General features: G+C 37.4%; 1 protein-coding gene across 3 annotated transcripts in view; it reads left to right on the forward strand.

Annotated features, from left to right (window-relative positions):
* The first annotated feature begins 3,592 nt into the window (after positions 1–3,592).
* The window catches only part of STX8 (syntaxin 8), a 129,322-nt gene continuing 120,323 nt past the window's right edge, over positions 3,593–12,591 (forward strand). For all 3 annotated transcript variants that reach the window (XM_081319642.1, XM_081319640.1, XM_081319641.1), the window contains exons 1-4: positions 3,593–3,678; positions 7,083–7,182; positions 9,637–9,731; positions 10,575–10,685. In XM_081319642.1, coding sequence (XP_081175768.1) covers positions 3,662–3,678; positions 7,083–7,182; positions 9,637–9,731; positions 10,575–10,685 — 323 coding nt within the window. In that variant the 5' untranslated portion in view covers positions 3,593–3,661. The remainder of the gene's footprint in view (positions 3,679–7,082; positions 7,183–9,636; positions 9,732–10,574; positions 10,686–12,591) is intronic.

The following is a 12,591-nucleotide window of genomic DNA, read 5'->3' on the forward strand; positions in this document are numbered from 1 at the left end:
AGTAGTATCTGTAATAATACCCAATAAAAACAATTGCGGAGAAAACTTTATCCTTTTCTTAAATATCTTTTGCATATTCCACCAAATTTTAATCCAAAAAGCTTTAACCTTTTTACAAGTCCACCATATATGAAAATACATTGCATCCTCACAACCACACCTCCAACATTTGGGCTGGCAGTTTGGATACATACTTGCTAATTTTTTAGGATCTAAGTGCCACCTATAAAACATTTTATAAAAATTCTCTCTTAAGTTTTGGGCCTGTGTAAATTTTACATTTCTAACCCAGATCTTTTCCCAAGTGTCCATTGTTATAACTTCTTGAAAATTCTGAGCCCACTTTATCATATAGTCTTTAACAAGTTCCGTTTCTGAATCAATTTCTATCAATGCACTATATATCCTTTTTATATGTGCTTGACCTTGATCTCTAATTTGTTTTACCAAATTTTCATCAGTCATCGAAAAACCAACTTTCTGGTCCTCTTTCCATCTAGCCTGTAATTGCCCATACTGAAACCAAGTTTGTACAATTTTTTCTTCTTTTAAAATATTATATGGCTTTAATTGCCATACATTCCTCTCTAAACTTAAGATTTCCTTATATGTAGTCTCATCATGTTTAAATCCCACATTTATATTTTCTATTGCGTGTTTAGGTATTGCCCAAATGGGTATCTTATAATTTAACTTATGTCTATACTTTTTCCAAACTCTCAACAGAGCATACCTTAAAATATGTATCTTAAACACATTATCCACCTTCTTATCATACAATAAATATGCATGCCAACCAAATAAAAAATCATGACCCTCAAGATTTAATAATCTCCCTTGTGTTAAATTAAACCAGTCACTTATCGTTGACAAAGCAGCAGCCTCATAATATAATTTAAAATTAGGCATTTTAAGACCACCTCTTTCACGTGTATCTTGCATTATCTTAAATTTAACTCGTGGCTTTTTCCCTGCCCAGACAAATTTATTAATTCCTTTTTGCCATTCCTCCAAATTTAAATCCTTTTTAAGTATAGGTATCATTTGAAATAAAAATAAAAATTTTGGCAAAACATTCATTTTCACTGCTGCAATTCTTCCCAATAAGGATAATTGTAATTTTTTCAAACTATCTAATTCTTTTTGTATTTTTCCCCATAACATTTCATAATTATTTTTATATAACTTCACATTTGAGGCTGACAGATATATCCCCAAATATTTAATCTTTTTAACTATTTCAAATCCCGTTAGCTCTTCTAAAACAGCCTTTTGTGATACTGTCATATTTTTAGACAATATTTTAGTTTTTTGTATGTTGATCTTAAATCCAGAAACATTCCCATATAGCATTATTATCTCCATCAATTCTACAACTGAATAATCCGGCTGGGTTACTGTAACAACCAGGTCATCTGCAAACGCCCTCAATATGTAATCCTGATCTCTTATTTGTATTCCCCTAATTTTTTCTGAGTCACGTATTTTAATCAGTAATATTTCCAATGTTAAAACAAATAATAGAGGTGACAACGGGCACCCCTGCCTTGTACCCTTTTCAATATTACATAGTTCAGGCAAACTATTATTAACTATTATACGGGCTGTTTGCTTTTGATATATTGCCCTAATTGGTTGTACATAGGTATCTTATATGTACAAGTAGTCCTTGACTTACGACCACAATTGAGCCCCAAATTTCTGTTGTTAAGTGAGACATTTGTTAAGTAAGGTTTTGCTCCATTTTACGACCTTTCTTCCCTCAGTTGTTAAGTGAATCACTGCAGTGGATAAGTTAGTAACATGGGTGTTAAGTGAATCTGGTTTTCCCACTGACTTTGCTTATCAGAAGTTTGCAAAAGCTGATCACATGACCCTGAGACACAGCAACGGTCATAATTATGAGCCAGTTGCCAAGTGTCTGAATTCTGATCACATGACCATGGGGATGCTACAAAGGTTGTAACTGTGAAAAACGGTCATGTCATTTTTTCCAGTGCTGTTGTAATTTTGAATGGTTACTAAATGAACTGCTCTAAGTCAAGGATTACCTGTACCTAAGGAAAAAGGAGTATACCACTATCTCCTCACCAATCTTACAGGATGCCAGTATAATAGAGAAAGCCTAATAGTGTTGAGCAGAGATCTATGCCTCCTGCTTTAGAACTGCTTTCTGATGGGCTGCATTGGATGCTGTGTATCATGGGATATAATAAGGATAATGATGATGATGATAATGATAATCATCATCATCGTATGGCATTGTTACATTAACCAGGAGACCACAATGCTATTGCAGTGTAGTAGTTTGGTTGCCACGTTACCAACATTGTTGTAGGAAATGCTCACACACTTCTCAAAGTGTGCCACAGGAGGGTGAGCTGACTTCGCACCAGAAAAAAAGTCACGTTGCTCCTCCTGCAGCATCATTCAAGGCTCCCTCTCTCCCTGGAGCTGCCTTGCAAACAGGCACTGCAACTGGGAAGATTCAGAGCTGGCAGGAATCTGACTGCCTGCACAGAGCACCAACTTGTCTCCCCTATTTATCTACTCACATAGTAGATAAACTGCTTCAAACTGCTAGGTGGGCAGAAACTGAGGCATGTGACGGGAGCTCAACCGGGCACACGATGCCAGGACTTGAACTGCTGGAGAAAGACCATCTCCAACGTCATTAAGCCACCATGCCTCTAATGGGATGCCATTCATTTCTAAGGACAAAGTGATAATAGAAAGAAACTGTGCTTTACTATTATAATTTCAATGGTCCAGGATTTCTAGGCATTGTATCAATATTCTTTATGGCCATTTTAAAGCACTTGGGTCAATGTGAGGTGGAGACAGATTACGCATTTATTTCAGTAGTACTCAACCAGTTGTTGTTTTCATAACTCCTCTTATTTCTTATGGGCTTTCATATCCATGGCTCCATTCATTGCCTATAGTGAGTATTAAGTTTCAGTATATATCCTTGTCTTTTCACCAAACCTTATGGCTCAGATTTGGGCCCTACAATGCCAAGTGCAGAGGGAAAAGTTAGGAAAAAAAGGTTCAAGCTTGGAGAAAAATGCTGATGGTTATTTTGAAATGGGCAGTTCAGCCCATCATCTCTCCCACGATTCTGATGCAAAATTTGGCTTCCAGGCAGATAAGGAAAAAAAAACTTTTTGGACATTTTGAAAACCAATGAATCGTTAAGGCACAAACTTTATGTGTGAGTGGTATCTTATCAGCAATATGAAACGCGGCTCCAAATTATCTAAATTCTTATAAGGACCGGAATTTACAAACGTTATCATGTTTGTGAGCAACGCAAGCTCCACCTTTTTAGATTCCCCTTCCCCATTTGGTTTTGCCAAAAGGAAACGTCTCCTTAAGTCAGGGATCCCCGTCCAGGATGCAGATTACGATTCCTTCGTGAGGAAAGCACAAGTTTAGAGACCAGATTTCTAACCCCGAGCCTCGAAAGTCTGAATAGCCACGTGCTTTTCTCTCCAATTCAGTTCAGTTCCATCTCGAAGATGCCTTCGTCAATCATCCGAAGGGGGCGCTGTCACAAATTGAGCCTCGGCACGCCTCGTAGTCAGGTGATCGGAGCCGGAAGAGTTCCCGGCCGAGCAGATAGTAGACTTCGGATAGCGTGTGGTTGCCGGGTGCCGCGATGGCTGCGGAGCCTTGGTGAGTGACGGAGACCGCGAAGGGCCATTTGGGCAGACTGGTGGCGAGTCCCAGCCGGCAAAATAAGCAAAGTCGGGGGAGACAGGCGGTCTTCGGCTTGGGCCTGAGGGCAGCCCACGAAGGACGCCCCCCCCCACTTGCTGCTCCTCTTCTTCGACATTGCGCATGCTCCCTGCCTCTCCCCTTTGCCGCTAAAAGTGCCTGGCGAACGAGGGGCGGGAGAGGGGGCGAGATGAAATGCGCATCTTTTCCTGGAAGGCATTGATCTCAATCTCTGCGACTTTAAGAGGAGTGGACTCCAACTCCCAGAACTCCCAGCCAGTTGAAGTGCATCCCTTTAAAAGAGGACGAGGTTGAAAAACATTGCTATAAATTAAAATATGAGACTCATTACTTCCTCCACCTCCGTCTTCTGCTCTTCCTCTTCGGTTTAATAAATGGGAGGATTTCTACAGGCGGTGAAATTGAGTCTCCTGTATTATTTTGGTGTAGTAGAAGAAATTAAACATGCTTTGAGGGCCAAAATTGGATGTGGTAGCATGTTTTTGGACTAACGGTTTTTGTTAAATTTTATATGTGTTTGTGCATTTTATAAAAATGGTTAATCCAAAAGGTGCTACTAGATTTCAGATTTTGGGATATCGCAGCTCACACATACAGCTTTCTGCAATGCCTATTTTAGCACACAGTTGTATATGGGCCATTTGCTATGACACATTTTGATATGAAATCATTAAGCATCTAAGATATGTCTATATATTATGTTTGAATTAGAGTCTGCAACATTTATTTCCTAAAATATATCCTCTGTTTTTAGTACTTTTAACATATCCAAGTTCAAGAATTTTTGAAAAAAATCTTACAAAATATGCCATTTTTCACAAAGCACATTTCTTACCTATGCGTTGTATGAAGTATCCCCATGGTCAATTTTAAAGATCTAGTGGCTGAGTTAATATACATAATGACAGAATTACAGTGTTCAATAATGTATTTTACTAAATCATATGTGTAATGTGATTATTGATCCTTCAGACTTTGGGAAATGTTCAGGGAACAGATGTGTCAAAAGTAGATTTATTTGGGGCTATATGGCCATTGCCTCGTGGAAATAATCTACAATAAGAATGTCATGCCTGCTATGAAGCAAAGAGGTTATAATATGGTTAAGAGATGTTTTGGTGTCTCGGAACCTGAATGCTGTTGCTGAAAGAATACTTTTTGCTTCATATCAGATAATTCTACAGGGTACCGTATATCCCACAATTTAATCTGAAATTTAAGCATAAATGGTGACACCACCACCCCCAATACAGATAGTCTGCAAAAAAATGGATGATGAAGAATAAGTTAAATTCTTTGGAATGGCCACATTATAGTCCAAGTCTATTCAAATATGGTAAAATATAAAAGAACAGTTCATGCAGGAAAACCTGATTTATTAAATTTGTATGCTGCCCATCTCACTGTCAGGTGATTCTTGACAAAACTTTCAAAAAGGTTCACCTTGGAGCAATGTGCCAAAATTCCTACAGGAAAAAGAGATCACTAATTACAGGAAGTGTTTGATTACAGTTATTGCAGCTAAAGGTGACATAATGGCTTAGTGAATTAAATTAACAGATCATTTTTTCATTTTGGCATTATAGGTTGGCCTAGATAGGATGGCTCTTTTTGAAATAAATTAAGACATACCTGAAACATTATTAGTATAGTGAAATTCCCTGTGCATTTCGGTAGGATCCACATATGTTGACGTTCAGTGACAAAAATATGCAAACATTTAGAAAATTTGAAAGTGGATACAACAAAAGTTGCTCATGATTTGTGTCAGATGCAATCAGGTATATTGTGCAAACATCCATAACGTAATTTGCTTGGCTTGGCTTGACTTACGATAAAGTGTAATTATTGTATATGAATAATGTTTTTCAATTTGGCAATATGTGTGATCAAGGCCACTGTGATTTGTTCATCAAATCATCTTTGATTATCATAGACCCAAAGATGCCCAGTTTTAATCGGATACCGTGACTGTAACTAATAATTATTCTTATATTAAATGACAGCAAGTACTTTTTAGTTTTTTTATAAAACATTTCTGTATTGTCTTTTGCAGATTAAAAATGTGAGGATGTTTCATAGAACAAGTAACTGACTACTTGAATACCACAAAAATGTGTGTGTGTGTTTTTAAAAACTCATCCTAATAATTTCTACTTAAATAAATAGGATTCAGTTTTCAAAAATATTCTGAATACTATTGCAAAATAAACATAATTGATTTTAAATATTTTTAGTAACACTTGAAGTGCACATCAGCAATTCAATTAATCAGATAACATTTATCCTGATAAAAATGTAATACCCAAAATAATATGTAAGGTAATATATAATTTTAATTAGTAAGTTAAAATGAGCACATTGAAGGAATGTTTCAAACTAAATTGCAAATTGCAACATGAATTCTGTTAGCTATAAAATATAATGTATGATAGTAATTGTAGTAAAACATTTTGTTTATAAAAATGGAATTGTATAAACAATTAATAAAATGAAGCAACCTTCATATTGGAAAAAGAATAAATTATATTCCTTAATTTCTTAGGGAAACCCCCTCACTAAATTTAAAGAAGTCTTGGTTTTCCTTATGTTGAGATTCTGATTCCTTACAATATGCCCTAAATTTGAAACAAAATTGAGACTTTTTTTTACAACTAACTTATTTCTCTTACATTAAGAGTTATTATGGTGTCCTTAAACTACTACTGTAGGTGAGATGCTTTATAGTAAAAGTTGTTTATGTTTGTGCCTATTACCTCGTTTTCATACGGTATGCATCCCTTTGCTTGTATGAAAGATAATCACTCTAGTTTGCTACCTAAGATCTTTTCTACCTCCATCTGATAAAATAGAGAAATGAAAGACCAGTTCATACTTCATAGCTTTGGGTGTACCTGCCATATTTATATCAATTTATAACTCCACACAGGTGGGCATATGCATATTAGGACAATCACATGTATGAACAATTATTATACTTTAGGACAATTAAATATAGGAACAGTTTTTGTATAAACAGTAGCCTTGGCAATCCTCCATAATAGATGTTTAAAAAGTAAATTCGTATGTTAACATCAATATAATTCGAATTCCTCATTTTCTACTCATTTGGTAAGACACACACACACACAGACGTAATTTCCTGTATTTCATAGTGGTTGATGTCTTTAACATTAACAGATTACCGTATTTGCTACAACAGGTGGTTGGGATAAAAGTCTAAACAGGAAGGAATGGAAGCAAGCTTCTTTTGAGGAATCTGCGGCATGTAATAAAAGCTGTCCAAGGTACAGAGAGATTTTACTGCTGTTTAATATTATCTCTCTTTTTGTTTTTTAAAGGTTGTTGTTGTATGATTCTGCTTGCCATATTGCACAAGAGATTGCTGAAAAAATTCAGGAACGCAACAGATTCCAGAGGAGTGGTGAAAGTACAACTAAGGTATTGCCTGCCTCTTTGCTTTAGATTTTGCTATATTTTTAGTATCAACAATAAGGGAATACATTGTGATTGCAATGCATTCTTTGTGATTAATGCAAAGCTCTTTTTCTGTGGTAAAGCCTCCTTCCCATGACAAGTTTCCATAAGGATGTTCATTACAGTTCCTATGTCAGTACACAGCAAAGATTACAAAAGGAAATTATGAACTGAGAAGCTTAAAAGAAACATTTTTAAAAAATATTGATTTTGTTAACTACTTCTAACAATGAATGCAATACAAATTTAAAAGTTTCTTTCTGAAATGATTCAGGAATATTTATTAGCTGTTGATATAGCTTTATAGCAAGTGAAAAAGCATTTTTTTTTGCAGGATGACATTTGGGAAATGAATCCTCAGTATTGAAACAGTCATACACAATAATAATAATTAGGAATATTAATTGCTGGTTGTTAAAGAAGAATCCAGATTAGTATGGAAGAGCATACAGTGTATTTCTATTGATCACACTTAAGCTTTTGTGGGAAGTTCTTGCTTTAGGAAATATGTGTGTAGCAATCCTTAGATCCCAACTCTAGATCTCTAGATACCACTGTTGAAATTATATGTATAGATATTACCGTTTCAGGGGTAATTTGATTATTTCTTGATCATCTCTTTTCCTCCATTGGGACTGGATTTTCTTTTATAAAAAGGAATGAGCAATTAGAGCAAGTACTTGTGTGATTGCATATGTCTATAGTCAGGATCAACTAATGCTCCTCATCTAGCTTTCTCTTCTATAAAAATCTTGGCTTAGGTTGCGAATGTTTTGCACAGCTGACAAATAAGTTTATCAAGAAAGCTTTGTATATTCATAAAGTTGGAGGTGTTTCCTCAGGATCATTAGAGAGCCAGAATTTGAATCCAGTATAAACAGACCTTAAACCATGACTATATATATTGCCATAACAGTTGATGTTATGGGTTGATGTTGAGAAACGCTCAGATCAGTCATGCTGTTTTAATAAAGAAAAATGCCTTTCTACTCTATCAGCCAAGCAGGGTAAATGTCAATAGTATCTTGTTTTTCATGAGGTTTTGCCACTTCTGCTTTAAAAAAATAATTTGAGAAAATGGAATTGAAATTAAAAGACAAAGGGAAGAAGAGATATGGAAAAATACATTTTTATTTTTATTTTATTTTATTTTAATTCCATTTATATCCCGCCCTTCTCCGAAGACTCAGGGCGGCTTACAAGCTTAGCAGTGTGCTTTTACATGTGCTTTTCTCTTACTCTTTCCCTCTTTTTGCACTCTTATGGTTGACTGATGACTACCTTTCTATGCAAATATAAAAAAAAATAACTCCTCACAACTGAGCACCTTGTAATAAAAATATTTAAAAATGAACCGGGTTTGCACAATATATCAGGCTAAAATATGGTTGGCTAGCTTGTATTGTATCAGCCTATAATTGAAGTCCTATAATTGAAATTGTTCTTGTATTGAGTGGGTGGTACTTTTTAGCAGAATGTGGGCTCTTGTTTCCTTTATAACTTCCAGCTGCTTTGTCATAATGTACAAGTCTGCTTTCATAAGAAAACTTATTTGGACATAAATCCAAGTAAGTGTGTTTAGTATGGATTGATAATGAGTCTGCCATAGCCCCCTTTAGATAAATGTGTCCAAAACAGGACTATTGTTTATATTGTTACGTTTCAAGAGACCGGAGGGCCAAGGGAGTGCTGATTCACAATGAGTTTTAGCCTGAGAAAGGTCTTGTGAGTGGATGGCACTGCTTCATTATCTTAGATTATAGTGACATGAGATTCTAGCAATTTCTGGACATTAACTGTGTTAACTGTCAGTTTTTACCACCTTTGTGCAATTTGCTGCCCTTTGACTCTCAGTGGATCTCAGCAAGGAAGCTGCTCTGCTACATTCAGAACCCTGACCCAGAATGGGACTACTGAAGGATGATTTAGAAGCAGTTTCCCCCTCAATGCACAAGGCATTGTAGATGAGGACCAGCTCCCATCCGATCATGCTGTATTCCTGAAAAGATTGGTTCCCCTCATCAATTTCTGTACTGAAGCTTTCTTCATTCTGTGAAGAAAACTTTAGAGACTTTTTTTTTAAACTCTCTGAGAATTTTTGGCTTATTGCTAGTCCTTAAAATAGTACTTTGGACTTTTCCAAATCCAGAGAGTAGAGCTGTCATTCGCTTATGGGTATTGTACACACAAATCATTGTCACAAAAAAGGAAAAGCTGTATCGAAGTTAAAAATCAGCAGAGTCAGGAACAGCTCAGGAACGTGAGATAGCATAAAGACAGGGTAGTTTAAGAGTAGATGTACTGATAATTTTTTTAAAGAATTTGATTTGTATTCATTATTCCTTCCTTTGAATGTTATTCTGCCTTTGAGAAACAGATAAGCCACGCTGTGTCTTATCTTTCTTTCTCCCTCTCTAGGTCAATGTTGCGGTCAGGTCTTTACTGCAAAATCTTGAAGAAAAAACCAATCGTCTGAAAGACTTGTTGTTTCACGGCGTATCAACACGTCAGCTGTATCCATGTAAACAGTTGTAACTGGAAGTCCAGTATGATAATTATGGTTCATTTTATTTTGGAAAAGCCCTACCTGATTCACACGTGTGTTTTTAAAAATCCCTCAATTTGGGGAAAACCCAACTACAGGAAGTATTCTAACATTTATCTTTATTCAGTTTACTTTTCATTTCCTGTTCAGGGCTACTCTCCAAAATACCTGCAGGCTGCACTCCAAAGTGTGTCCATTTTTATGGATAGCTAACATTTTAAAAGTGTGAAATGGATACCCTAAGCCTTTGCAAAGCTAAGCTGTTAGTTTTCCCTCTTCTTTCCCAAATCTTCCTAAATTCAAAAAATGATTCTGCGTACTTTGTGTAGATTCTGAGGGCTACAAAAGCAGTGTTGGGAGCCTTACAATTCTGCAGTCCTCCCTGGAGTATAATTGCACCCTCTTTGAGCATAAATTGACACACTCTTTGGTAACAGCAGGTGTGAATCAGGCTTCTGCAAAGATTTTCATGGCATCTGCTATCATGGTTTATATTTTAAATACATGTGGTTGTTTTATAATTTGTCCTACACATTGGATTGAAGATGGCCTTTTTTTTTTACCTTTGTAGTCCTTTTCTGTGTGCAAATTATTTTATACTTCTTATTTTATAAGTGTATAAAAGTAACACACTTTATAAAACAGGATTATTGTAAAATAGGTGATTTGTGATGTTTGTGAGAAGCTTAATTTTGACTTGAGTTTCCTTACTCAAGATTTAATGTCCAGTTGAGTACATGGGTGCCATTCTTTACCTATTTGATTAGGGGTTTTTTTAATCAAACAATGATCCTTAATCTAGTTCTTGCAGAACCCAGAGAGAAGGAGAAAGACGGCAGATTTTAGTAGATGAACTTTTCACAGCGCACAGAAAACTCCAAGCATCTTTCCAAATTGAAAATACAGAACCTGATGTAATAAGGTATAGTATTGCAGATGAGCGGCAAATACAGTGACATAATCTTGAAAACATTTCTGAAGAACCTGTATTCCTCTATCCAATTTACAGGAAATTTAAGTACACACAGATAATATGACACAACTGATTTGACATTTGTCTGATTGAAGCAAGTAGCTGCTTCCTTCTGTACCAAGCACTCTTCAGTGATGACTGCTAACATGGTGATGGCACTGTCTCTATTTTTAACAGTGGTGGTAGCAAGTTAAAGTTTAGACTTTAGAAGAATGATCTGTGCAGGAAACTAGGTGTACAGGTAGTCCAAGTTTAACGACCACAATTGGGACTGGAATCTCATTGAGGAAAAGATCATTAAGTAAGATATCACTGTTTTGCTCAACAACTGCAATCAGGGCAGTTTCCCTTGCAGTCATTAAGCAATCTCACCAGTCATTGAGTGGAGGGGATCCAAAATAAGGTGCACGGGAATGCCTCAGGGAGGTGGGGGAAGTCCTTCAAGGCTCAGTGTAGGCTATGCATGAAGCAGCCAGACACATCCACAAAGGGATGAACACTCACAAAGCCTCCACAGTGGGGCACAAAACATTTGCCTGGCGGGATGTTCCAAATGCCCATGAGTCTCCAATGACACAGCAAAAAGCGACCATCCCTCAGTTAACCACCAAACCCACGGGAAGCCCCATCCAAGCCACCTGTGCTGCCTGAACTTTGCCACTCCAGCTGATCCTCACTATTTTCTTCACTTCGCTGCTTATGTGGTACACCCAGCCTGACCCTTTATAAAAAAGAAGACAGCTGCTCAGCTTCAATGTCCTAAAATGCCTCTTTTTGCTGGGCGTTTAAGGGCAGAGATAGAAGGGAGTTTCTCCTTTCCTGTAGTTGGTTGTAAGTGAAGGCAGAGTGCCAAGCACTGAATTTTGATTGTGTGGCTGTTGGGGCACTGCAGCAGCTGTAACTTTGGACACAGGTTGTAAATCATTCAGCACTGTTGTAACTTTGAATGATCACTAAACGATTGTTAAGCGAGGACTATCTGTAGTTATAAAATCTAGTCTATTTGGGGTTTTTTTCAAGGATTTAAACTTTAAGCCCTCGTTTTCCTCCTATATAAGCCGCTTGATGGCTGAGCAAACAGCAGTAGTCTGACAAGGAAAAGGTTATCCTCTGTCAGAAAGTAGAAAAGGTATATAAGTTGCTGACTCGTGATCTTAGCCTCTTGGTCCACTCTACAGGGTCATACTTTTCAGAGAAATGACCTGGGTGTTGTTAATTACAGGAGAGGCATGTTTCCTCTGCTTTTCAGAAGCTTAGATCAGGGCTTTTCAACCAGTGATACCTGGCAGGTGGTACACGGCCCTGTCCAGCCTAGCCAAGTGTAGTGGGGGAGGGAATGAGCCAAAGCAGCACAGCGCATGACTTGCCGTGAGAGAATCCTCAGAAGCTGCAGAGCTGGGTCGAGACAAATTTCCAGGATCGGCACTTCCAGAGAAAGGGGGGGGGGGTAGAGACAGGAAAGGATATAAAAGGAGGCAGTTTTGGCAGGAGAGGGAGAGGAAAAAAGACGCTGGAGAAAGAGGAAAAAGAGAAAAGGCTTTTGTGAGAGAAGTGGTGTGAGAGAGGGGAAAGGCTTTTGGAGAGGTGTGTGCATGAGAATGGGGAGGATTTTGGAGGGACGTGTGAGAATGGGGAGGATTTTGGAGGGATGTGTGCATGAGAAGGGAGGATTTTGGAGAGGCGTGTGAGTGAGAATGGAAAGATTTTGGAGGGACGAGTGTGAGAAAGAAAAGGCTTTTTGTGAGAAGCTGTGAGGAGAAAGGGAGAAGAAAAGAGAAGGAGGGAGATGCGAACGAGAAAGAGGAAAGGAGGGAGGGAAGGAGTTTAACCCTAACCCCCTCCACAGGAAACCCTT

The sequence above is a fragment of the Vipera berus genome, assembly GCF_964194415.1.
Source record: "Vipera berus genome assembly, chromosome: 2".
Classification (NCBI taxonomy): Eukaryota; Metazoa; Chordata; class Lepidosauria; order Squamata; family Viperidae; genus Vipera; species Vipera berus.